A 27,761-nucleotide genomic window follows, 5' to 3' on the forward strand; every position below is an offset into this window, starting at 1 on the left:
GATGGTTGTAAACTGAGAATCAAAGTGTTTTTGTAAGAGGCTTCAGAGTGAAACATTCTAGCATTTACAGGGTGAGCCCACTGTTTATGCCAGCAGTCCATAAATGGCAAGTTCACAAAACCAGAGTATTTCCTGGCACTGTCCCAAACTTGAATCTACTCACTTGGAACATACTGAACCTTTCCACAAAGACAGTGGTGTGCACTGGTTCATCTGTGTGTCATGAGTGGCATAACCCTACAATGTATCATGAACGTAGGTGTTCTCCTGATAGAGCTCCTAGTAAGGAGATGAAAGCACAGCATTTCTTCAGAAAAGTCACAGCCAGGTGACCAGTATTGATGGCAGTGAGGGATCATCACTACCACCCAAGGTGTTTTCTCAAACACCCAAAGTGTTTCCCTAGCTGGGTTTAAGAATGACACATTCTTACTTCAACAGGATGAGAGCAGACTTCTTGCTAGCAAAGCCCAGTTGCCGGTGACACCCAGCATTTCCTTGCTGAGTCTCAGCGCTGAAAATAGACACTTGAGTCAAACAACCTTGGATGATGGAAGTGGAGTGACCTGGTTGTTCTCTGTGTGCTGAGTTGAAATAACCATACAAGGAATTGTGAAGCTAGGTGTTCTAGCAGATGAGCTCTTGGGAAGGAGATCCGAGGACCATGCTTCAGCCAGAAAATTCACATGTTGCATCAGGAACTGATAGTAGGGAAGAAAGAGTGTTTCCTGGTAGGAATTCTTTAGCACTCTCAGGTGGGACTGAGAGTGAAACAGTCCAGCCTGCCAGGCTCCTCTGTCCATGGGATGCTCCAGGCAAGAATACTGGAGTGGTTAGACACTCCTTTCTCCAGGGGATCTTCCTGACCTAGGAAATCAAACCAGGGTCTCCTGCATTGTAGGCAGATGCTTTACCAGCTGAGCTACCAGGGAAGCTCTTTTTCCTAACAATAGTAAGTTTTTAAATCCTCAAATACTACTGTAAATTGACTACATAAAAATAATCTTAAAGAAAATGGAAAAGAAAGAAAACTGAATTTTTGTTATGATTATTTGATAAACTAACTGGTGATACCGAGATTAGTAACACTCATATGTGAAAAGCGGTAATGTTTGAACAAAGTTTTCTGTAAACAGTTCAAAGAAAATAAACTCAATGTGCACCAAAGGATATCTTCTTTAATCAACTTTACAAAGATCAAAGGTGGTAGAATCACAAAGACATGCTTGAAAGTTATCTTCATCTCTCACTAATTGCATGACAATTTACTTAACCTCCATAAGCCCACTTCCCTGTACATACAATGGCATCCTATCTCAGAGTTATTGTGAGGCTGACTTAAAGTAATGTGTGTGAGTACCTACAGCAGTCTGCACCCAAAGCTGTTATTATCACAGTGGCTCAGTGTAGCACAACTGGATATATAAAAACTTTCATAAAGAAGACCATTTGAGATTATTCTACTTGTGCATTACATTAAAAATGATTAGGGAAGGTTGATAAACAGATGCAAATTTTTTTTTTTACACATTATGACTTTAATACATTTTATCTTGGGATTCATTTTTAAAGCAAGTCATCTCTGTTGGTTTGCAACCTCGAGTTTCCCGGGTGAAATCTGAGATTGGCCCCCACACAGGCGGGATTAGGAGAGACCGAAGAAAGCAGCAGATCACTCCAAGTGGCAAGTTTAATATGTAAAGGGGGGCTTATATAGGAAGCTTGTCAAGGGTGACTGCATGATGAGCTGAACTCCCCTTCTGCCCTCCAGAAGCTTAAAAATTTGTATAGAGGCCTTAACTGGGTTCAGTCATGTATTGAGTTCAAGGAAGTCCCAATAACACATTGCTCTCCCAAGGTCACATCCTTGGAAGGGCTCCCACAGTGGAAACAGTAGGAAGAACATACATTCCAAGGACAGGGGAGACAGTGAGAAGCCTCCACTGCCTGGGTCGGCCCACATGCTCTCAATGACCTTTGCTGAAAGGTCTCCAACAATTGTCAAAATAAATTACACCGTGTTATTTTCTTTTTAATAATTAAGGGTTCTAGAATGGCAACGACATTATGAGATTATCTTCCATTTCTGCAGTTGTTGACACTTGGAAGATGCCAACTCTTTCTCCATTTCCTTCTTTTCTAGAGAAGTGGTTGGCTTCTCTTACCCCATTTCTTCTAAGATCTTTTCTAAAGAAAAGACTGTGCATCAATTTCATTGCTTTTTATCCAGTAGTGCAATAAAAATTTTACCTTTATAATCATACAACTATTAAAAATCAGGATTTGTTTACTATTTCCCTTGATACCAGAAGTTAGACTTTTTCTAAATTCTCTAGAATTTCTCATCTGACTTAAGGGATAAATTTCCTAGAGGCAAGAGACTTCCCTGGTGATCCAGTGGTTGAGACTGTGCTTCCTTCCACTGCTGGGGCTATGGGGTTTGATCCTTGGTCAGGGAACTGAGATCCCACAAGCTGGGCAGTGAGGCCCTCCCCAAAGAAAGAAAAAAAAGTAAAGGATGAAAAAGAAAGTAAAGGGTAGAAAAAAAAAGTTTCCCAGAGACTAAACCTGTGAACAGGAGTGTTTTTCTGATGTATGAAACTCAGTATTGAAGAGTTCTTTTTCTAACTGTATATTTTAGCCCACTTTTTGAATATGTTTGAATGATCTCAACAAAATACCAAAGATTTTAAGCAGAATCAATGATTATATAACTTTTGAGTGTCCACTGATGAATATTTGGAATGCCTAGCAAAATCTAAGAAAAACATGACTTTAAATAAAATTTACTTGAATGATAATAAAACAACACTGTGGCTAGCCAAATTCTGAAATCTCCTGCCTTAAGGGCTTCTGATGACATACAGCAGGAAACACGTGGCAATGTCTGGAGACAGTTTTGGTGGCCACAACTGGGTGGTGGGGTGGGAGGGACATCTAGCGAGTAGAGGCCAGGAATGCTGATAAACATCAACTAATACACAGGTTGCTCTGGCATATTATTTGAATACACAGAATTTGATTACACAGAATTATTTGGCCCCAATGTCAATAGAGTAAAGAACCATGACACATGATTACCTTTCTGTATGGACTCCAAAACCTCATTGTTCAAGCTGCAGACTAAAATCAAAAGCATGGATGAAAGGATCCATCTTAATACCCTTTTCTTCCTTTTGATTCTTTTTGAAAGTCATGCATATCTTCAAATAAGAAATATGCAAAGAACAGAGAAGCAAATCTGAACTCTAGTGGTTTTTCTACTATGTGTCATGAAGGACTATTTCTTGCTCCTAGATTTGGTCCGTCAATCAGGATATATCTTCTTCATGAGTTATTATATTTGGGTTTAGAAAAACCTGAGAGACACCTGATTTTCTAATAAAGGCAGGCTCACATTCTCATTTGCTTTTTATTGCTAAAAATTGCCTTGTTTAAGACAGCTGTGTCCAAAAAAGGAATTCCAATGACCACTCAGGAGTCACTGCTTATGAACGCACATTAATTCTCCAGTGATGTTCTCCTAACTTCCAAGCACTGTCTAGCAGAGACAAAATGCTGAACATGTTATAACAGAAACGGAAGCAAGAAAACAAATTAAGTACTAGTTTGCTTTTAGATTTCATAAGCCATTTCTTTCATTAAACACATTTTCGGGCCTACAAATTTCTGCTTTTCTGAGATCCACTGGCAGATGGGGCTATGTCATTCAAATCATGGTGAGGACTATTAGATGTTCCTGAGGGTTGACTGAATAATTAAAGTGATAAACCAAATATGAGTGCTTTTATTCTATTTGCTCAGCATTAATAAGACCCATCATGAAAAGGGAAAATGGCATCAATTTAAAACCGCTCATTTGGTAAGTACCAAAAAGTTCCACATATGGAATGAGCAGTAAAGTATTCTGAGTTTCAAGGCTCTGGGTCCACAATGGAAATGGATTCTCTCTTAGAATCTCATTTCCTTCAAGTCCTTGTAATTAGCTGTAATTAGCTAGGTAATACGGAGTTGACCCTTAAACACAAGGACTGGGATGCTGACCCTCTGCATAACCAAAAATTGAATTAGCTGTTGAAATTCTTTTGCCTTTTCTTATTCCTTGAAGTTTTTATTCTGTTGGAGACCTTGACACCTGGCAAGGGCCTTTGAAGACAGGAAGGCATTTCGTTTGGATTCTTGAAAGAAGCTCTTTGTTGAATATCCTACTAAAGTCATGAGAAAGAACTATAGGATTACCAAGGGAGAACTTTGGGATCTTCAAGGATCCAAATACCTAAAATAAAAAGGGCAGTCCTGCTTGAAATGTTGGGGAAAGGAAATACCTTATCTATATTACATCTCATTTATTCCTCACAAAACTCTAACAAGATAGATACTATCTGCATATTATGTGAGAAAATAGCTCATTTGCCAAAAGGCAATCATGATTTGGACACAGATTTACCTGACTCAAAATTTCCTGCTCCTCCTCTTAGCCTTCTGCTTTGCCTCCAGGAAAAGTTTCAGGCATCTTGACCTGTGCTGAACAAAGTAGCCACTAGTCAAATGGGGCTCATCTGAAATAAGATGTGCCATAAAATACACTAGAAGCAATGACAGATATTTTCTTGGGCAGAGGATGAGATGATTAGATTGCCTCTGTGACTCAGTAGACACAAATTTAGGCAAACTCAGGGAGATAGTGGAGGACAGAGGAGCCTGGAATGCTGCAGTCCATGGGGTCACAAAAAGTCAGACATGACTTACTGACTGAACAACAACATAAAATACACAATGCATTTTGAAGATGTACTATAAAAAAGTAAAATGTCTCAATAATTTTAAAATATTTGTATCATACTTGAATGAATGCTTTGGATGTATCAGGTTAGATGATGTGGGTTATTAAAATTAATTTCATCCATTTGTGTTTTAATGCAGCCACTAGAAAAAAAAAAACTTAAAATTGCCTATGTGGCTCACATTATGTTTCTATACAGTAGCACTGATTTTGATCATTTTCACTTAGGTTCCCAGAAGTGAAATTGTAGGATTCCAAAGGGAAATTTTTAGGAATTTAAAACATCAAAATGCTACACTCAATCCTTCTGTTTACTGTCTTCTGAACTTAATAAACATGGATCTTTAATTCCCTCTAGAGAAAGCACTCTATCTTACACAAGTTGAATGGTCATCCTATGAACCTACAGAGGGACTAGAGCATCCCACGGTAACTAATGAAGTAAGCCATTATCAATGATTTTGTGATCATGTTTGGTACCTCCCTGAGTCAAAGCAGTGCTGTAAATTCCTTGAGTCATTTCGGGTAAGGTGAAGATGGCACATGTTTTCATCAGGAATGGAGAACTGATGTAACTTCACTTTGGTATGGGACCTAAGTATTAGACCAAGTTTTACTTCTCTGAGCCTCTTTTTTTTTTTTTTTTGCCCCTCCTCTGGGCCTCTTTTGATCATGATCTTCTAGCATAGTGGTAAATGCAATAATAGATGCCAATGAATAGAAACAAATGGATGCTTTCACGTCCATAGTATAAAAATGCTAAATCCTTTCACTGTTTTAAGTTGTGAGCCAGAACAAATGTTTGGGCCCTGGAGAAGCACATTTAAGATTTATAAAAGCAGTTAACTAATTTCATTGTGGGTCACTGTCCCTTGTACAATGACAAAGTCACCTCTTCCTCAAGCACATAGTTACAGTTAAGCCTTGTTATATGCAAAACAGATTTTATTTTTTAAAAAGTTCTTGAGATAAATTCTGTAAGACTAACGAAAATTTTGTTTGCAAATGGATTTATTTAGTCTTCTTAAAGGCAACTGGTAAACACAGGTAATAAGGAGTTGATCCTTAAACACAATGATTGGGGTGCTGACCCTCTGCACAACTGAAAATTGAACTTTCTCACTGTAACTGTATCTGTGGTTCTGCATCCACAGATTTAACCACTGCACAGGTTGTGTGCATGCAGGCATGTGTGCTCAATTGTGCCCAACTCTTTACCAACCCATGCACTGTAGTCCACCAGGCTCCTCTGTCCATGGAATTTTCCAGGTAAGAATTAAGAATACTGGAGTGGTTTGCCATTTCCTTCTCCAGCACGGGTTGTGTAGTACTGCTTATAAATGGACCTGCACGATACAAATGTGTGTTCAAGGGTCCACTGAGTAGTGAAAAGCATGATTAGCGCACATCATCTGTGGACTGAGGAGTCAGAAAATACTAAGGAGAGTATCAAATCACTTTGTTGGGACTTCCTGGCGGTCCACTGGTTAGTAAGACTGTGCACTTCCAATGTGAGCAGTGTGGGCTGGATCCCTGACTGGGGAACCGAGGCCCGCAGGCCATGAAGCACTGCCAAAAAGAAAAAAAAAATCATTTTGTTATATACCCGAAATATATAATATTTTATGTCAAGTATACTTAAAAAAGAAAAAATAATAAAAATAAAATTAAAAAACCACCAAGGAAGGTATAAAGGAAGCAAATAATACAAGTTCCATCCTCAGGGTTGGAAGGGATTTCTAATATGTAAAAGTTTTCTCCCTAGGACTGGTTGAGTGATTGAAGACTGAAAAAAAGGGAGAAGTCGCATCTCATTTTCTTAGAAATAAAGCAGCTCCTTTGGAGTCATACTCATAGGGAAAGCTTATATGTATAAAACACGAATGCAACTCATTCCCAAGTAAGAAAGGAGCCAAAGGCTCTGTGACTCAGGTAGCCTTGTTTAGCAGTCTAATGGGGTAGTTGGTACTGTCATTTCTATCAGCTATACCTTGTCATTTGGTATCACTACATTAGGTCAGATTAAACAGAAATCAACCTTTCACTTTCTGCCAAAACTGTTATACCAAAGGTATTGATACTCTGAAATAGAGTTATCTTCTAGCCAGAGATCATAAAATAACCAAAGATCTCCTAAGTTACACTGTTACAATGATTCAGTTTATATGTCATCTTTAACTTTTCTGAGATGATCCAATCTTGTTTTAACCTAAAAACTGCCACATAGATTTGATTAAATAACGTTGTTATTTAGTTTAAGGTAACTGGGTCACATGGGCTGGGTCAAAAGAGTCAAATACCTTGGTGGACATTTAAAAAGTATAACCATAAAGGGAATTCTCTGGTGGTCTAAGTGGTTAGGACTCTGAGCTTTCACTGCCAAGGATGCAGGATCAATCCCTGGTTGGGGAACTAAGATCCTGCAAGCCTCGCAGCACAGCCAAAGAGAAAAAAATAAAATAAAAACTCTCTCTCTATATATGTTTATATACACACTTACACACACATATAACCAAAGCAAGGCCCATTAGTTCAGCTCCCTTTCCCCAGTGTGTTAGTTCTGGTGCTGAGAAGTTGAGAGAGAACTCTTTTGTTTTAGTCACAGAAGGGCACATGAACACGAAGCTGCTGCTGGAGAGACACAAAGCTAAACAAATGTATGCTGGGTAGACAAACACGTTATGAATCCAAGGAAGATACACACAGGTACAAGAATTATTCATGCTCTTTCTTGGTAGTTTAAACCCTTTTTTTTTTGTTTAGAATATTTATACTTATGCTCTTGTTGTTATCTACAACGTGGCTTTTAGAAAAATGCCTGAGCCACTTTGTGGTTCTTGCCCCAGTAAAATCATCTTAGAATTTCTTTTCCCTTGTCACTTTGACTTTGTGTGGCTTCTATAAAATGAGGATCCTGGTAAAGAACCCTTCCTGTGACCCTGGGAGATGAGGTGAGCAGGGCCCGGCTCAGCAGGACCGGACAGGTAAAACTAGCTGGATGGCAAATAGGCTATGACTACCTGGACCAAGGTATAGTTTTGCATATGTCTTAAGCGTCATGCTGACTCACCAGGAGAATGAGGATTATGTAGGCTGACCAGGGTGAGGTAGGAGGGTCCACAGGATTGTGTGGATTGTGGAAGGAGAGGCAGTAAATAACATTTGTAGATTAAACATCTATGGTTCTATTAATAAAAAACGAAGATCTAGGTTTCTCAATTTTTTTTTAAACTCATGAAGATTCAAGTCACTAATAGGTTCATTCTCATGGTTTATAGTGAAAGCAAATGGCTATGGTGATACAGAGAAGACAGCTGAACTGCACCAGTATATTTAAAATTTTTAAATGAAATTCTGAGTTACCTGACCTTATAAAAATACATGTTGATATACTAAATACTCCACAAAGCTCTAGGATGGGGGATATTGTAAATGTAAAAATACATTTCTCTTGGATCAGCACCAAAAATATTAGTTTTCTGTACAACCTCTGACAAGTTTTTCAATATAGGCAAGTTAAAATGATTTGGTAAAAATCACAAACGCCATGGAAATCATTAAAGATAAATCCAAACAACTTTCAAATACATTTTGACATCAAGGTCAGGCAATTCACTTGGAGGGATAGTATTCTGAGTACCACTGAAATACTCTCTTAAGACTTCTGATGTCAACTTTGTACAACGGGGATATTTCATATCTCACACAAAGCAGGCACTCGGACTTAGAAACTTAAGAATATTATTAGAACCGTTATTAAGACTGAGGTGAACAATTTGTGCAGCCTTCCACAATTTCAAAGAGGTAGTGATAGATACCGGTCCTCCTGGCGATGTCAAATGCCGTTTCCTCCAGGCTGTTCTTCAGACCTGGCTTGATGTAGCGGTTCATCAGGAGGAGCTCCAGGGTGTCTTTGCTGTCTCCGTTCCCCGCGGCAAGGTGTAGGGGGGTCAGGAGGCCTTTCGTTTGGGCGTTGATATCTGCATCATGCTGCAGTAAGAAAGAAGCCACTCTGGCATTATTCCACTTACAGGCACTGTGCAGGGGTGTCCAGCCATCCACGGTCACCGCGTGGACATCTGCCCCGTGTGCAATCAGCTCTCGGACCATATCCAAGTGCCCACTGTAGGCTGCTCGGTGGAGTGGTGTGTACTTGTCTTCATCTTGAGTGTTCACGTGGGTAGCCCTTTCTGAAAGCAGTCTCTGCACTGTGGTCAGCTGAGAAGAAAACAGGAGATCTTTCACAAACCCAACATGAAACAAAATAGTAAACAAGGAACACGAAATGGTCTAGTGGTGTTAGACTTAATTAAGTTAAATGAAAACTTCCTTGTTAGTAGATGACTGTAAAATAAACATAAGATTTCTTTTGGGGAGGAGGACAACTGATTTAACAATGAACAAGTCAGTGTTAATTATAAATTCTTTTGGGTTTTTTTCCCCTTAAAAACTTGATTTTATGAATGTGATTCTCTAAAAACCAATCCATATGTTTATTCCTGGTCCAATTAAGGCTTACTGCACTAAAATTACAGTTAGGTGAACAATACAGGCTAGAACCATGTTTGATATGCTTCATCTGTGAAGAAAACGTAATAATGGAACATTACGTTCTGATCTTTTGGTAGTAGGATTATCACACAAATATGCACGGTGTATAAAACTTTATTAGTAGAATACAATGCTAACAAGGAAATCTAGAGATTAAGAAGCTCAATTCCTTCTAACTAAAATAACCTCAGACACCTGTTTTCATGAAGTGATTTTTTTTTTCAGTTTGGTCTGAGGACAAAGCGAGCTTCAGGGACAGGTCCCCTGGCTTCCAATCTAGCAGTTTTTCTACTAAATTAAGGTTTCTTTTTTAACTGTTCTTTTCTCTTTTTTTACCCGATTTTTTTCAGCAGCCCAAAGAAGCAATTTGCTTGGATCTTTTTCCATTTTTTTTTCTTGCAGTTGATACCACTCTTCAGTTTCTTCATCTTGCTCCTCATCTTCATCAGAATTCCCTACCCAGAGACTTTGGGTACCAGTGGGAATAAGGTGTCCATGTGTTTCCAACAGTTCAAGTTGGTTGAAGTGTTCAGAAAAGTCCAAGGAGTTCTCTGGGTCTGGTTTTTCATGATTTACTTTCTCTTTTTCCATTTTTACTACTATTTTAAATATGAATCATTTCAAACACCAGGATATAAATAATCTCTCCAGAGATGATTATGTCTGCTTTATTTTATTCATCAAGATCTGAAAACACAAACACAAAAATTAGGAGCAAACCAGTAATTGAAGCTTTATTAATAGCATAAATAAGTCTTGCAAACATACACAAATATACTCTGTCTAAATTTTTTGGTGTTTATTATTACTCTTTATATTTGCCAAATTTTGGAGCTGACAGATTTCACTTATCTTTATTTTTAATGGCCTAATACTCATTTTTATTGTTTTCTTCTACTAAGTCAGTAGTTACGACTCTTATTTTGAATCTATTGGTTTAGATACTATGAGTATTATACTAACAGTTGATTAATGCTTGAAGTTTTAAAATTATAACTAATACAATAAAAATGAGAACATTCACCATTTTTATGAACTAGACACATAGATGCTATAGAAGAGAAGCAAAAATTTGTAGTTCCTAAAAACTACTTCCAAGAATCAGAGATTCTTAGAGATGGAATATCCCCCAGAGGACACATGTCCCAATCTCTTATCAATGCAGATATCTTTACCATGAAATCTATAATAATCATCCTCTTTCTACTTGAATAAATCTGGCTTAGGAAAATTCATGGCTTTAAAAAGTAGTCCTATTTACTGACAGATAACAATTGTTCTTAGTTGGGTTCTTGTTGTGAAACATGATTCTGGCTGTCAGGCACTCCTTCACTCAACAAAGATGAAAAAAACACCTGGCATGTGCTAGTCTCTCGGTGTTATGTGCTTGGGCTTGGTGGCTCAATCATGTCCAACTCTCTGCAACCCCCTGAACTGTAGCCGGCCAGGCTCCTCTGTTTAAGGGATTTCCCAGGCTAGAAATCCCTGGAGTGGGTTGCCACTTTCTTCTCCAGGGGATCTTCCCAGTGCAGGGATCAAACCTGCTTCTCTTTTGTCTCCCACATTGGCAGGCAGGTTCTTTACCACTGCACCACTTGGGAAGCCCGCCAGTCTCTAGGTACTGGGATTCAATAATGAACAAGATCCATGTCTTAACCTCATGAAGTTTACCATCTAGTTAGGAAGGCTGGCAAAAACAGCATTAAGTACTATGATAAGACTGTAACCAGATACAATGAATATACAGGAGACCCATAATTAACCCAGTCTTATGGGATTACTGAGGGCCTCCCTAGTGGCTCAGCGATGAAGAATTTGTCTACCAATGCAGGAGACATGGGTTCAATCCCTGGGTTGAGAAGATGCCCTGGAGAAGGAAATGGCAACACACTCCAGTACTCTTGCCTGGAGAATCCCATGGACAGAAAAGCCTGGTGGGCTACAGTCCATGGCTTTGCAGAGTTGGACATGACTTAGGGACTAAAATACCACCACAAGGGACTACAGAAAGCATCCTGAAAGAAATGATATTTATTCTGCTAGGTTGCCATAAAAATTTATAAACAACATCAGTTGAAAGAGTTATGCAGAGGGACAGTCCCAAGATGGAGGAATAGGATAGGAAGACCACCTTCTCCCCCACAAATTCATCAAAAGATCATCTGAATGCTGAACAACTTCCACAAAACAACTTCTGGACACTGGCAGAGGACACCAGGCACCCAGAAAGGCAGCCCATTCTCTTCAAAAGGAGGTAGGAAAAAATATAAAAGAAGAGAGACAAAAGAGTTAGGGACAGAGACCCATTCTGGGGAGGGAGTCATGAAGAAGAAGTTTCCAAACACCAGGAAACCCTCTCACCAGCAGGTCTGTGGGGAGTTTTAGAATCTCAGAGGGCAAGATAACCAGGAGGGAAAAAGAAATCCAAAACCCACAGAATAGGTGCCTAACCACAACACCCAGCAGAGAAGTAGCCCAGATGCTCGCATCAGTCACTGGGGGCTGGATAGGGAGGCACAGGTTGCATGCTTAGAGTAAGGACCGGGCCTGCATGCCCTGAGGACAATCTGAGGGAGTTAACGTGGGACAGCAGCCCAAATTGTGGGATAGCCAGAGAGAGAGAGAGAAAACAAGAACTTTCCTGTGAAAGGCTATATAATTTAATGTGTAGCCTGGCCCGCTCACAGAGCAAAGGATTGAGTGATTACCAAAGGACAGCTAGCCAGCTGCATACAGTCCCCTCCCTGCCAGAGGCAGAGAGGCAGGTGGGTGAGAGCCAGAGCCAGAAGTCAAGGGGCTACTCCAGTCTCGGCCTCAGAGACCGGCATCCTCCACCAAACTGTGAGCAGGCCCCCAGTTGTTAACCACATCTTCCTGGGATCCTGGATGGTTGACATCTGCCAGGAGAGTTGCAGCCTGAGATCAGCTCCCCAGAGGAGACACATGGCACACCTGAGACCAGAGAGGTGATTAAGACGCATGGCCCACCTGGGAGAGTGTGCTGGCCAAGCACCTGGTCCCCTGAGCTGCACAGACCTGGGAAGGGCACAAAACGCACACACAACAGTCTGTGCCCTTGCAGAGTACCCTGAGTACCCGAGAACCTGAATCTGAGCGGCTTAGACCTGGGAAGTGCATGAAACCCAGGGCCCGCTTTGGACAGTGCCCTGCAGAGCACCCTGCATCCTGAACAGTGTAGAACCAGAAAGCACACACCGTGAGCTTGGACAAACCCAGTGTGGTCCATTCACTGCGAGCACTCCCCACACCCGGCAGTGATATTTGCAGGGCTCCTCCCTTCCCCAAACACAACTAAACAAGTGAGCGTAAATAAGTGACCACCTTCACCCCCTTGTGTCAGGGTGGAAATTAGACATGGAAGAGACTTTCAAACAGAGGAAGCCAAAATAAACAAAGAAGAGGGACCTGCTCTGGAAGTGACAGGTGCAACAGATTAAAACCCTGCAGTTAACATTGACTAAGCATTAGAGGGGGCTTATAGACTTTGAGAAGAAGTGCAAGCTGGAACAAGGAACTATCTGAAACTGAACTGACCCCACATTGACCACAACAGCTCCAGAGAAATTCCTAAATATATTTTATATTATCACTTTTTAATTTTTTTAAAAATTTAAGTTCTTTACTACTTTAATTTTCACTTTTATAACCTACTGCTGCTAAGTCACTTCAGTCGTGTCTGACTCTGTGCGATCCCATCCCTGGGATTCTCCAGGCAAGAACACTGGAGTAGGTTGCCATTTCCTTCTCCAATGCACAAAAGTAAAAAGTGAAAGTGAAGTCGCTCAGCCATGTTCGACTCTTCCCAACCCCATGGACTGCAGCCTACCAGGTTCCTCCGTCCATGGGATTTTCCAGGCAAGAGTACCTACTATTACCATGCAAAAAAAATACCCTATTTTAAAAGCAAATTTTATATATATATATTTTATAATTTTTGTGATTCATTTTGTTTTGTATTTTTAATATTGTATTTTTGAGAGTCTAACCTCTACTCTATGTTTAATCTTTGCTTCTTGGTATTTTTTTTTTTTTTAATCAATTTTGTACCTTTAAGAATCTAATCTTCAGTATTCATGTTCACTTAGGGTTGTGATTACTGGCTTGATTGCTCTCTCCCATTTTAACTCCCCCTCTTCTCATCTTGGTCACCTCTATCTCCTTCCTCCCTCTTCTCTTCTCTATGTAACTCTGTGAACCTCTCTGAGGCTTCCAGACTGTGGAGAGCACATAGGGATTTGATTACTGGCTAGACTGCTCTATCCCCTTTTGACTCCCCCTCTTCTTGTCCTGGTCATGTCCATCTCCCTCCTGCTTCTTCTCTTCTCCATGTAACTCTGTGAACCTCTCTGGGTGTCCCTCACTGTGGAGAATCTTTTCACCATTAACCTAGATGTTTTATCATCAGTGCTGTATGGATGGAGAAGTCTTGAGGCTACTGTAAGAATAAGACTGAAAGCCAGAGGCAGGAGGCTTAACTCCAAAACCTGAGAACATCAGAAAACTCCTGATTCCAGGGAACATTAATAGATAAGAGCTCATCAAAAGCCTCCATACCTACACTGAAACCAAGCTCCACCCAAGAGCCAACAAGTTCCAGAGCAAGATATACCATGCTAATTCTCCAGCGACACAAGAACACAGCCTAGAGAATTAAAAGACAGACTGCCCAAAGTCACACCAAACCCACAGAAACCCCAAAACTCACTACTGGACATTTCATTGCACGCCAGACAGAAGACATCCAGCTTCACCCACTAGAATACAGACACAAGCTCCCCTAACCAGAAAACCTTGACAAGCCACTAGTACAACCCCACCCACAGGGAGCAGGGTCCACAATAAAGAGGAACCACAAACTTCCAGCCTACAGAAAGGGCACCCCAAACACAGCAATCTAAACAAAATGCAAAGGCAGATAAATATTTAGCAGGTAAAGCAACATGATAAATGTCCACCAAACCAAACAAAGAAGGAGGAAATAGGGAGTCTACCTGAAAAAGAATTCAGAATAATCTTAGTAAAGATGCTCCAAAATCTTGAAAACAAAATTTTGAAAACAAACTAAATAGACTAGAGACAAGGATTGAAAAGATGCAAGAAATGTTTAACAAGGACCCAGAAGAAATAAAGAAGAGTCAATTAATAATGAATAATGCAATAACTGAGACCAAAAGCATTCTGGAGGCAACCAACAGTAGAATAATTGAGGCAGAAGATAGGATAAGTGAGGTGGAAGATAGAATGGTGGAAATAAATGAAGCAGAGAGGAAAAAAGAAAAAAGAATTTAAAGAAATGAGGACAACCTCAGATACCTCTTGGACAATGTTAAACCCCCCAACATTTGAATCATAGGCGTCCCAGAAGAAGAAGAAGAAAAAAAGAAAGGGCATGAGAAAATACTTGAGGAGATACCAGTTGAAAACATCCCTAAAATGGGGAAGGAAATATTCACTCAAGTCCAAGAAACCCAGAAAGTCCAAAACAGAATAAACCCAATGTGAAACACCCCAAGACACATATTAATCAAACTAATGAAGATCAAACACAAAGAACAAATACTAAAAGCAGCAAGGGAAAGGCAACAAATAACAAACAAGGGGATCCCAATAAGGATAACAGTTGATCTTTCAACAGACTCTTCAGGCCAGAGGAGTATGGCAGGACATACTTAAAGTGATGAAAGAGAAAAACCTACAGCCCAGATTACTATACCCAGCAAGGATCTCATTCAAACATGGAGGTGAAATCAAAAGCCTTACAGACAAGCAAAAGCTGAGAGAATTCAGCATCACCAAACCAGCTCTTTAACAAATGCTAAAGGATCTTCTCTGTCAGGAAACACAGAAAAGGGTTATAAACTCAAACCCAAAACAACAAAGTAAATGGCAACGGGATCATACTTATCAATAATTACCTTAAACGTAAATGGGTTGAATGCCCCAACCAACAGACGAAGACTGGCTGAATGGATACAAAAATAAGACCTCTATATATGCTGTCTACAAGAAATCCACCTCAAAACAAGGGACACATACAGACTGGAAGTAAGGGGCTGGAAAAAGATATTTCATGCAAAAGGAGACCAAAATAAAGCAGAAGCAGCAATCTCACATCAGACAAAATAGTCTTTGAAATAAAAGTCATGAAAAGAGACAAAGAAGGACACTACATAATGATCAAAGGATCAATCCAAGAAGAAGATATAACAATTATAAATATATATGCACCCAACATAGGAGCACCTCAATACATAAGGCAAATGCTAACAGGTATGAAAGGGGAAATTAACAGTCACACAATAATAGTGGAAGGCTTTAATACCCCATTCACACCTATGGATAGATCAACCAAATAGAAAATTAGCAAGGAAACACAAACTTTAAATGATACAATGTAGCAGTTATCCCTAATTAATATCTATAGGACATTTCACCCCAAAACAATGAATTTCACCTTTTTCTCAAGTACACGCAGAACATTCTCCGGGATAGATCACATCCTGGGCCATAAATCTAGCCTTAGTAAATTCAAAAAAATTGAAATCATTTCAAGCATCTTTTCTGATCACAATGTGGTAAGATTAGATGTCAACTACAGGAAAAAAAACTATTAAAAATACAAACATATGGATGCTAAATAACATGCTTCTGAATAACCAACAAATCATGGGAGAAATCAAAAAGGAAATCAAAATATGCATAGAAACAAATGAAAATGAAAACATGACAACCCAAAACCTACGGGATTCAGTAAAAGCAGTGTTCATTGGAAGGACTGACGTTGAAACTGAAACTCCAATATTTTGGCCACCTAATGTGAAGAGTTGACTCATTTGAAAAGACCCTGATGCTGGGAAAGATTGAAGGTGAGAGGAGAAGGGGATGACAGAAGATAAGATGGTTGGAAGGCATCACCAACTCAATGGACATGAGTTTGAGCAAGCACCCAGAGTTGGGGATGGACAGGGAGGCCTGGCATGCTGCAGTCCACGGGGTCGCAAAGAGTCAGACATGACTAAGTGACTGAACTGAACTGAACTGCAAAGCAGTGTAAAGGGGAAGGTTCATAGCATTAGAAGTTTACCTCAAGAAACAAGAGAAAAATCAAATAAATAACCTAACTTTACATCTAAAGCAACTAGAAAAAGAAAAAATGAAGAACCCCAGGGTTGGTAGCAGGAAAGAAATCACAAAAATTAGGGCAGAAATAAATGAAAAAGAAAAAAAGCAGACTATAGCAAAAATCAACAAAACTAAAAGCTGGTTCTTTGAGAAGATAAATAAAATAGACAAACCATTAGCCAGACTCATCAAGCAAAAAAGGGAGAAGAATCAAACCAACAAAATTAGAACTGAAAATGAAGAAATCACAACAGACAACACAGAAATATAAAGGATCATAAGAGACTAGTATCAGCAACTCTATGGCAATGAAATGGACAACTTGAAAGAAATAGATGAATTCTTAGAAAAGTATTATCTTCCAAAAGTGAACCAGGAAGAAATAGAAAATCTTAACAGATCCATCACAAGCACAGAAATGGAAACTGTAATAAAAAATCTTCCAACAAACAAAAGCCCAGGACCAGATGGCTTCACAGGTGAATTCTACCAAAAATTTAGAGAAGAGCTAACAACTATCTTATTCAACGGTTCCAGAAAATTGCAGAGGAAGGTAATCTCACAAACTCATTCTATTAGGCCACCATCACCCTAATACCAAAACCAGAAAACGATGCCACAAAAAAAGAAAACTACAGGCCAAGAGCACTGATGAACATAGATGCAAAAATCCTCAACAAAATTTTAGCAAACAGAATCCAACAGCATATTAAAAAGACCATACATCATGACCAAGTGGGCTTTATCCCAGGGATGAAAGGATTCTTCAATATTTGCAAATCACTTAATGTGATATACCACATTAACAAATTGAAGGATAAATGAAGGATATGATTATCTCAATAGATGCAGAGAAAGCCTTTGACAAAATTCAACAACCACTTATGATAAAGACTCTTCAGAAAACAGGCATAGAAAGAACACACCTCAACATAATAAAAGCCATATATGATCAACCCACAACAAACATTATCCTCAATGGTGAAATATTGAAAGCATTTCCTCTAAAGTCAGGAACAAGACAAGGGTGACCACTCTCACCACTACTATTCAACATAGTAGTAGAAGTTTTGGCCACAACCATCAGAAAAAAAAAAAAGAAATAAAAGAATCCAGTTTGGAAAAGAAGTAAAACTCTCACTGTTTTGCAGATGGCATGATCCTCTACATAGAAAACCCTAAAGACTCCACCAGAAAATTACTAGAGCTTACCAATGAATATTGTAAAGTTTCAGGATACAAAATTAATATACAAAATCCCATGCATTTCTATACACTAACAATGAGAAAATAGAAATGAAATTAAGGAAGCAATCCCATTCACCATTGTGACGGTGAATAAAGAATAAAATACTTAGGAATAAATCTACCTAAAGAAACAACAGACCTACATATAGAAAACTATAAAACACTGATGAAAGAAATCAAAAATGACACAAATAGATGGAGAAATATACCATGTTCATGGATTGGAAGAATCAATATAGTGAAAATGATATACTACCCAAAGCAATCTATAGATTCAATGCAATCCCTGTCAAGTTACCAATGGTAATTTTCACAGAACTAGAACAAATAATTTCACAATTTGTATGGAAATATAAAAAACCACAAACAGCCAAATCAATCATGAGAAAGAAGGAAAAATGGAACTGGAGGAATCAACCTGCCTGACTTCAGACTATACTACAAAGCTACAGTCATCAAGCCAATATAGTACTGGCACAAAGACAGAAATGTAGATCAATGGAACAAAATAGAAAGCCCAGAGATAAATCCACACACCCAGGGACACCTTATCTTTGACAAAGGAGGAAAAAATATATAATGGAGAAAAGACAATCTCTTTAGTTGTGCTGGGAAAACTGGTCAACCACCTGTAAAAGAATGAAACTAGAACACTTTCTAACACCATACACAAAAATAAACTTAAAATGGATTAAAGATCTAAATATAAGACCAGAAACTATAAAACGCCTAGAGAAAAACATAGGCGAAACACTCTGACATAAATCACAGCAAGATCCTCTATGACCCACATCCCAGAGTAGTGGAAATAAAAGCAAAAATAAACAAATGGCACCTAATTAAACTTAAAAGCTTTTGCACAATGAAGGAAACTATAAGCAAGGTGAAAAGATAGCCTTCAGAGTGGGAGAAAATAATAGCAAACGAAACAATTGACAAAGAATTAATCTCAAAAATATACAAACAACTCATGCAGCTCAATACCAGAAAAATAAATGACCCAATCAAAAACTGGGCCAAAGAACTAAACAGACATTTCTCCAAAGAAGACATACAGATGGCTAAGAAGCACATGAAAAAATGCTCAACACTACTCATTATCAGAGAAATGCAAATCAAACCCACAATGAGGTACCATCCCACCCTGGTCTGAATGGCTGGTATCAAAAAGTCTACAAATAATAAATGCTGGAAAGGGTGTGGAGAAAAGGGAACCCTCTTACACCATTGGTGGGAATGCAAACTAGTGGAGAACCACTAGTGTTCTCCAGCCACTATGGAGAACAGTGTGGAGATTCCTTCAAAAACAGAAAATAGAATTGCCATTAAAACCAGCAATCCCACTGCTGGGCATACACACCGAGGAAACCATAATTGAAAGAGACACATGTACCCCAATGTTCATCGCAGCGCTGTTTACAATAGCTAGAACAGGGAAGCAACCTAGATGTCAATTGGCAGATGAATGGATAAGAAAGATGTAGTACATATACACAATGGAATATTACTCAGCTATTAGAAAGAACACATTTGAATTGGTTCTAATGAGGCGGATGAAACTGGAGCCTATTATACAGAGTGAGGTAAGTCAGAAAGAAAAACACAAATACAGTATACTACTGCATATATATGGAATTTAGAAAGATGGTAACAATGACCCTAAATGCGAGACAGCAAAAGAGACACAGATGTAAAGAACAGACTTCTGGACTCTGTGGCAGAAGGCGAGGGTGGGATGATTTGAGAGAATAGCTTTAAAACATGTATATTACCATATGTGAAATAGAAGATCAGTCAAAGTTCGATGCATGAAACAGGGCACTCAAAGCCCTTTGGGACAACCCAAAGGGATGGGATGGGGAGGGAGGTGGGAGGGGGTACGGGACTGGGGAACACATGTACACATGTGGCTGATTCATGTCAATGTGTGGCAAAAACACCACAATATTGTAAAGTAATTAGCCTCCAATTAATATAAATTCATTAATTTAAAAAAAAGTTGTACAGCATATTAAAGTTTAACCAATTAAAGAAAATTAGTATAATATTTTAAAAATATTTCTCAGCTTCCTAATTATATTTGTTGAAATCTTTTTAGTCATTTAAGACTTTCCAGAAGTTGCCTCTCTCTTAAGTCTTTCTTGAGCCTGCATATTAGATCTCTCTAGTTTCTCCTGTTTCTTGGTGATACATACTATCCTATCACTAATTTTATTCTTGTTTTAGCCTCTAAAAAGACTGTGAGCTTAAGAATAGGGACTATATTTAACTTACATTTATGTCCGACTTATATACAACGAGCATTAAAAACCTTCGTATAATTAACATGATTAAAGTGCTATCACTTGATTTTGCTTGGAATGGATTCTGAGAAATAGAGTTACTCATACTCCTAAGATACAGATTTCTTTCTACCTAACTTTCATGAGTTTTAATTGAGTGAATCCTAACGCATTATTGCAAAAAGGAGAGGAAAACAACAGAATGGGAGACTAGAGATCTCTTCAAGAAAATTAGAGATACCAAGGGAACATTACAGGCAGAGATGGGCCCAATAAACGACAGAAATGGTAGGGACCTAACAGAAGCAGAAGATATTAAGAGGTGGCAGGAATACACAGAAGAACTGTACAAAAAAGATCTTCACAACCCAGATAATCATGATGGTGTGATCACTCACCTAGAGCCAGACATCCTGGAATGCAGTCAAGTGGGCCTTAGGAAGCATCACTACGAATAAACCTAGTGGAGGTGATGGAATTCCAGTTGAGTTATTTCAAATCCTGAAAGATGCTGTGAAAGTGCTGCACTCAATATGTCAGCAAATTTAGAAAACTCAGCCGTGCCCACAGGACTGGAAAAGGTCAGTTTTCATTGCAATCCTAAAGAAAGGCAATGCCAAAGAATGCTCAAACTACCACACAATTGCACTCATCTTACACGCTAGTAAAGTAATGCTTAAAATTCTCCAAGCCAGGCTTCAGCAATACATGAACCGTGAACTTCCAGATGTTCAAGTTGGTTTTAGAAAAGGCAGAAGAACCAGAGATCAAATTACCAACATTTGCTGGATCATTGAAAAAGCAAGAAAGTTCCAGGAAAACATCTATTTCTGCTTTATTGACTATGCCAAAGCCTTTGACTGTGTGGATCACAATAAACTGTGGAAAATTCTGAAAGAGATGGGAATACCAGACCACCTGACCTGCCTCTTAAGAAACCTGTATGCACGTCAGGAAGCAACAATTAGAACTGGACATGGAACAACAGACTGGTTCCAAATAGGAAAAGGAGTACTCCAAGGCTGTATATTCTCACCCTGCCTATTCAACTTATATGCAGAGCACATCATGAGAAATGCTGGGTTGGAGGAAGCACAAGCTGGAATCCAGATTGCCGGGAGAAACATCAATAACCTCAGATATGCAGGTGACACCCCCCTTATGGCAGAAAGTGAAGAAGAACTAAAGAGCCTCTTGATGAAAGTGAAAGAGGAGAGTGAAAAAGCTGACTTAAAGCTCAACATTCAGAAAACTAAGATCATAGCATCTGGTCCCATCACTTCATGGTAAACAGATGGGCAAACAGTGGAAACAGTGGCTGACTGTATTTTGGGGGGCTCCAAAATCACTGCAGATCGTGATTACAACCATAAAATTAAAAGACTCTTACTCCTTGGAAGGAAAGTTATGATCAACCTAGACAGCATATTAAAAAGCAGAGACATTACTTTGTCAACAAAAGTCTGTCTAGTCAAGGTTATGGTTTTTCCAGTGGTCATGTATGGATGTGAGAGTTGAACTATAAAGAAAGCTGAGCAGAGAATTGATGTTTTTGAACTGTAGTGTTGGAGAAGACTCTTGAGAGTTCCTTGGACTGCAAGGAGATCCAACCAGTCCATCCTAAAAGAGATCAGTTCTGGGTGTTCATTGGAAGGACTGATGTTGAAGCTGAAACTCCAATCCTTTGGCTACCTGATGCGAAAAGCTGACTCATTTGAAAAGACCCTGATGCTAGGAAAGATTGAGGGCGGGAGGAGAGGGGGAAGACAGAGGATGAGATGGTTGGATGGCATCAGGGACTCAATGGACTTGAGCTTGAGTAAACTCTGGGAGTTGGTGAAGGACAGGGAGGCCTGGTGTGTTGTGGTTCATGGGGTCGCAGAGTCACAACTGAGTGACTAAACTGAACTGAATGCATCATTATATTTTAATACTAGTGCCAAGAGCATTTAAGTCAAGTTTAAATCTATCACTCATGACCAATACCTTCTCTGGACCTATTACTTTGTTGCACAATGCAGTGTTAGTCGCTAAGTCATGGCCAACTCTTTATGACCCCATGGACTGTAGCCCACAAGCCACCTCTGTCAATGGAATTCTCCAGGCAAGAATACTAGAATGGGTTGCCTTTCCCTTCTACAGGGGATCTTCCCCACGCAGGGATAGAACCTGGGTCTCCTCCTTTGCATGTAGATTCTTTACCATGAGTCACTAGGGAAGATCCTTGCACAAAGAAAGGACTGCACTAAGGAATTTTCTAAGATAGTTCAGTGTTTCAGATCAGTCAAGAGATCCTATCAAAAAAGTTTTTATATTGTAATATTTTCACTTTTTTCTCAAACTATTCTCTGATGCTTACAACGCAATATACATCTATTCATTAAACACTTAATAAATACCAGTAAATAATGTAAAGTTCACATATTAATTACAGCATCCATAGTAACATTATTGGGGCTTTCCCTGGTGGCTCAGCAGTAAAGAATCCACCTGCAATGCAGGAGACTCAGGAGAGGTGGGCTTGATCCCTGGGTCAAGATCTCCTTGAGGAGATCTTGAGGAGACCCAGGAGGAGGGCATGGCAACCTACTCCAGTATTCTTGCCTAAAGAATACTATAGATTGTGGAGCCTGGCAAGCCACAGTCGCAAGAGTCGAACAGGACTGAAGCTACTGAGAGTGTAGGTATAGCATAGCAACATTATAGCACAGATCTTGTGCCCTTACTCTCCTTTTTATAAAACTCTTTTTAAAATTTGAATTTACTGTTCCAGGTAAAATAAATTACATACAAAAATTTCTTAATTAATTTAAAAAGGCAAACTCTGTTGCATCTCCCTGATTCAAGATTTAAACAGTCGATCAAGATTTCTACTTGATGATATTGCAACAGGAGGAACTAGGTTATGTTTTTTAAAGATCACATTCCACGAACTATGTCAACTCTTAGACAGCTCAGCGAGAGGTGGAGCCATAAGCCCCATTAGACAGGCGAAGGCGCTGAAATTTATAAAGATTAAAACAACTTTCAATGGAACTAAAGGCCCAGATTTTCTAATTCAAAAGTTTCACATTATTATTGTTTTTTTAATGCACTGTCAGCACAAAGCAATACAAGTGTGCTGAATCTCTGGGGTCCACGGAGACAATCAGGAGACACAGCGAAAGGCTTGTTAGCTAGAGGCCGAATGTTCAGTCTCTGAGGAGGGTAGTGAGAGAGAAGGCCACCAGTCCCGACCCTCCGGCACTGGCCGGTCACTTCACAGGCCCAGCAGGCGCATATGCGGCCTTCAAAACCTCTAAGCCCGAAGAAACCGCTCTAGCCCTACCGAGGACCTACTTCGCGGTCGGGTTTGCAGAGCTCACCACGGGTCCACAGGGGCCCGCTCCTTTCGCTTCAGGAGCTCAAAGGTGGCGCCAAGCGACCAAAAAGTGTGATCCCAGACGAGAAAGAGCTACCCACCTCGGAGTCGGAAAATCGCCGCCGGGAACCTCGCTTCCGGGTTCTGTCTCCTCGGCTACTCAGGATTGGCTCCTGTACGAGGGCGGGGCCTCGCGGCAACTTTTCCTGCGACCTCGCGGCACTCGACAGCAAATGAGAGGAGTTGAAGCTCTTGCGTCATCAATGAGGCATCGCGAGAGGAGAAGCTGTTACTCTCCCGCTTAATTCAGGTTTACCAACAAGCCAGTTCTGAGACGCCATCCCGGGTGGTGCTGTTGCTTTTGTTGTCGCGATTGTCCCTCCTTCCCGGGTAAAAGCCAGCTTCGGGTCCCCAGGGTGGGGCTGTGGTGAGTCCAGGTGTGGGGTAATTTGCGAGTTGCTTTTTGTGTCTGCGGCGTCGCGGGCGGAAGCCCAGAGAGGACTGACTTTGTGGGAAGAATGGGCCCAGTAGGCTCTGGAGGAGCTTGGAGGTTCCGCGAGTTCTGTGGTGCGGGCGCGTTGAGGCTTGGGATCCTCACCGAACCGGCGATCTGTGAGTGGGAGGGGTCGTTCTACAGTGGCAGCCTCTCCTCTTCAAAAGTGAAAGTGAAAGTAAAGTCGCTCAGTAGTGTCCGAATCTCTGCGACCCCGTGGACTATATGGCCCACTAGGTTCCTGCGGCTATTTTCCTTCAACGACATGTTTTTGTTTATTCAAACGTGGACCCCTTATCCTTTCAAAACAAGCCCGTTCTTTAAAGTAATTCTGTGTTTAAGCAGGAAATACAGGATCTTCTTAGGCTCCAGAGTAGCCCTTGAATACAACTTAAAACATTTCTGTTCAGAGTTATTCGTGTGCTAAACCGGAAGTATTGTGTGACTCTTTTGCCCATTCATTTAACAAACATTAGCTTCCCACAGGGCAAGCAATAGGAGCTAGGAGAGGAGTTTAATTATAGTGGTAAAACTGAAGTGGCACTGAAGACATGCTATTTTTTGTTGTTGTTAACATTAAAAATAAAAATATAGTAGGTGCTTAAGTGAAAATGAGACTCTTCCAAAATTGCCAGTCTGCATTTTAAAAATGTGTTTTAAATAAAATTTTGTTTTAGAATTTGGAATCGAGTGAGTTTTCTGACCTATTTGAGCACCGGACCCAAGGGTACTTGCAGAGGGAACTGGTCTCGGAGGAGGTGGACTGACCATAGAAATGAGTCCTGCGGATGCCCTGTAAGCACCTTTCTTCCGAAATCATTGTTGGTTTGGGTTTCTACCAAATAGCCTATCGACTATGATCACCATAAAAGAAAACTTACTTAGTAAATAAAGAGCTTGCATGAACACAAGTGTTAGTCGTCAATGAGTATTTAGAATGGTTAACAATTCATACTGTATGTTTATTAATTAAAGATAATATGCGGCTGTAGATTGGGGTTTTGCAGTAGATTGTCATATTGCTGTATAAATTTATGTTGTTAGGTTTTTGTCTTAAACTACTGAAGCTATAAATATTCTTAAACTAAGTCTTACTAGCTAATGCAAGTCTTTTAGAGCACGTTTTTAGAGGGATAAATTGCCCTAGTACTGAATAAATTGCAAATGAATCTGACTAAAATGAAGATAAATAAAATAATTAGGAAAAGTAATGTGGGAAAAGCTTCCAACTTGGAGTCTTTAATCCTGGTTTTAATTTCTTGATTAGTATTGTTTGACCCTGAGCAAGTTAACAAGCCTTTAAATTTCACCTCATTTTCTTCATTTGTATCATCAAGGTAAAATGACTCTCAGATAAATTTTCATATTTAAATGAAAAAACTCAAGTGAAAATACTTTAGAAATTGCTGTGGAGTCTGGGTAGTAATGTAATTTGAAAGTATTATGACTTAATCTGTATATATATAGCAGTCAGAACTGTGCATATCATTTTGAACTTTCTGAAGAGACATCTTTTCTGGAAAATTGCCCTGTGTATAAAGATTTGAATTTTAGAGATATATAAAACTTTGTTTTTAAGTTTGTATATTTTAGTGAAAATAGCCTGAATTTTAATCCTGACTTTTAGTACCATTTCTGCCATTCTGTTTCATGATAAATCAATTAATTTCTAGTATTTAGCCTTCTGGTTTTTCAGAAACAATAATACTCCACCTCTTTATATGTGAGAGTTGAGATGAGATTAGAGATACCAAATTATTTTAAAGACAGTTAAAAGTCACCTTAAGTTTCAGTTCAGTTCAGTCGTGTCCACTCTTTGCAACCCCATGAATCGCAGCACGCCAGGCCTCCCTGTCCATCACCAACTCCCGGAGTTTACTCAGACTCACACCCATCGAATTGGTGATGCCATCCAGCCATCTCATCCTCTGTCGTCCCCTTCTCCTGCTGCCCCCAATCCCTCCCAGCATCAGGGTCTTTTCCCATGAGTCAACTCCTCGCATGAGGTGGCCAAAGTATTGGAGTTTCAGCTTCAACATCAGTCCTTCCAATGAACACCCAGGACTGATCTCCTTTAGGATGGACTGGTTGGATCTCCTTGCAGTCCAAGGGACTCTCAAGGGTCTTCTCCAACACCATAGTTCAAAAGCATCAATTTTTCGGTACTCAGCTTTCCTCACAGTCCAACTCTCATTTCCATACATGACCACTGGACAAACCATAACCTTGACCAGACGGACCTTTGTTGGCAAAGTAATGTCTCTGCTTTCTGCTGCTTTGAATCTTTGGAGTACTACCAAATTTAAATGGCATTGTAAATTCATTTTTTTACTTGGCCAAATTCATTAATGGTAAGCTAACTTTGTATGGAGAGTAGTCAAGCAAGCCTCTTTAGGGGCCTGGATGTAAGTTACTAGCTTATTAGAATAGAAATCTACTTATAAAGTAAGAGGGGTGCTTTTTAAATTAGCTAGTTAATTCTAATTTTCCTGGAAAAGTGCAAAGTAGATAAATAGTAAGTTTAGATACTGAGATCAAATTCTCTTAGATTTTTGCTGTGGAACAGAGTAGGAAAATAAGCTTCAAATCCAGGTTACATATGAGTGTATAAAACTGCTTGTAACACAGTTATATATTTTTGAAGCAGTTACAGAGCCTTTTAAAAAGTGTGTATATATTCTACATTGTATTAGTGGTAGGAAAAATGTGACGTTAATAAACTAGTGAATGCTTAAAATTTTCAGATCTTGTTTAGAACTGGAAAAATGATTTTATTTCATAATTGCTATTTATAGATTTAGTTTAGATTTTTTTTAGATTTAGTTTAGATGTTCAATTTGCTTGAACATTCTTTCAATAAATTATTTTGAAGTGTTTCTCTTTTTTAAATGCAGCGATGATGAAAATACATTTAAAATCTTGGTTGCAACGGATATTCATCTGGGTTTTATGGAAAAAGATGCTGTGAGAGGAAATGATACATTTGTAACACTTGATGAAATTTTAAGACTTGCCCAGGAAAATGATGTGAGTTTGGTTTTCATTTTTGCAATTTCTATGAAGTTCCTGTCCTTACTCTTTTTTCCCTTTAGAAATTTGCTTTATATGTCCATGTACTCAAATTGCCTGCTTAAATATAAGTATGCTAAAAGCTCCAATCAGATTTCATGTGCCTTGTTCCCTGAATTCAAGTAGGAGCGACTTTCATAAATGGTCTGTAAAACTTTATGAAAATTGATGAAGTGTTTACTGAGTGCAGCATGTTTCTATTTGAACTGTAAAGATGACTGTCATAGTTTCTGCTTTCAAAGAACATACAGCAGGCAAATCAGCATGTGAGATATGATAAATGTTCAAAATGCTCAGATGCAAGGTCATATGTGATAAGAGCCATAAGAAAATTATAAACATCATTTCCTGGGAGATTAGAGGTAGAAGAGATCACATTTAGAAGAGGACAGCAAGATGAGATAAATTAAGTGGCATTTAACTTGGGCTTGGAAGGAATATAGCAGCCATGTTGTCTCACTGGTGGGTCTTGTGTTAGAAAGAGGACTGAAAAACTAGAAATGTGGTTTGAGCTTCAGTGAGAGCTTCAAATGCCAGATTGATGAGTTTGTATCCAACTTAATAGAAAGTCTTCTGGCAACAGAGTATAGCATGAAGTCCAGATAAGTTTGAGGCTTTTTTAAAGTGGTGGCTTGCAGTGGAAAAAAGGAAGGGAATACAAGAGCTATTACAAAAATAGGGTTTGCATACTTTGATTAGGAGATGCGGATGAGGGAAAAGGGATGACAGTATCTCTGAAGTATGTTAAGTTTGGGTGAATGGTGGTACCAGTAATAGAAGTAGGTTTTAAATAAGGAAGATTTCTTTCTTATTTTCATACTTCCTTATTAC

The 27,761-nt window shown here is 39.4% G+C and overlaps 2 protein-coding genes across 11 annotated transcripts in view; one reads left to right on the forward strand and one right to left on the reverse strand.

The window, feature by feature from the left end:
• Positions 1–1,001: 1,001 nt before the first annotated feature.
• On the reverse strand, positions 1,002–23,567 carry ANKRD49 (ankyrin repeat domain 49). Of its 6 annotated transcripts, XM_065944283.1 has the most exons (6): positions 23,470–23,513; positions 20,406–20,467; positions 9,671–10,021; positions 8,602–9,001; positions 4,448–4,524; positions 1,003–2,187 (listed from the first exon to the last, which is right to left on the reverse strand). In XM_065944283.1, the coding sequence occupies exons 3-5, from the start codon at positions 9,923–9,925 to the stop codon at positions 4,475–4,477; spliced, it is 705 nt and encodes a 234-aa protein (XP_065800355.1). In that variant the 5' UTR covers positions 9,926–10,021; positions 20,406–20,467; positions 23,470–23,513; the 3' UTR covers positions 1,003–2,187; positions 4,448–4,474. The 6 variants fall into 6 exon arrangements, with proteins under 6 accessions (XP_065800354.1, XP_065800355.1, XP_065800356.1 ...); XM_065944282.1 differs by having other exon boundaries at positions 1,002–4,524; XM_065944284.1 differs by lacking the exons at positions 1,003–2,187; positions 4,448–4,524 and adding an exon at positions 5,448–6,352 and having other exon boundaries at positions 8,815–9,001.
• Positions 23,568–23,660: 93 nt separating this feature from the next.
• The window catches only part of MRE11 (MRE11 homolog, double strand break repair nuclease), a 72,229-nt gene continuing 68,128 nt past the window's right edge, over positions 23,661–27,761 (forward strand). For 2 of the 5 annotated variants that reach the window (XM_065944420.1, XM_065944423.1), the window contains exons 1-3: positions 23,661–23,795; positions 24,539–24,656; positions 26,756–26,888. In XM_065944420.1, coding sequence (XP_065800492.1) covers positions 24,637–24,656; positions 26,756–26,888 — 153 coding nt within the window. In that variant the 5' untranslated portion in view covers positions 23,661–23,795; positions 24,539–24,636. Of the gene's footprint in view, positions 23,806–24,538; positions 24,657–26,755; positions 26,889–27,761 lie in introns of those variants that run through there. The other 3 variants (XM_065944421.1, XM_065944422.1, XM_065944424.1) reach the window with 3 other exon arrangements.

This window comes from Muntiacus reevesi, chromosome 9 (assembly GCF_963930625.1).
Source record: "Muntiacus reevesi chromosome 9, mMunRee1.1, whole genome shotgun sequence".
NCBI lineage: Eukaryota > Metazoa > Chordata > Mammalia > Artiodactyla > Cervidae > Muntiacus > Muntiacus reevesi.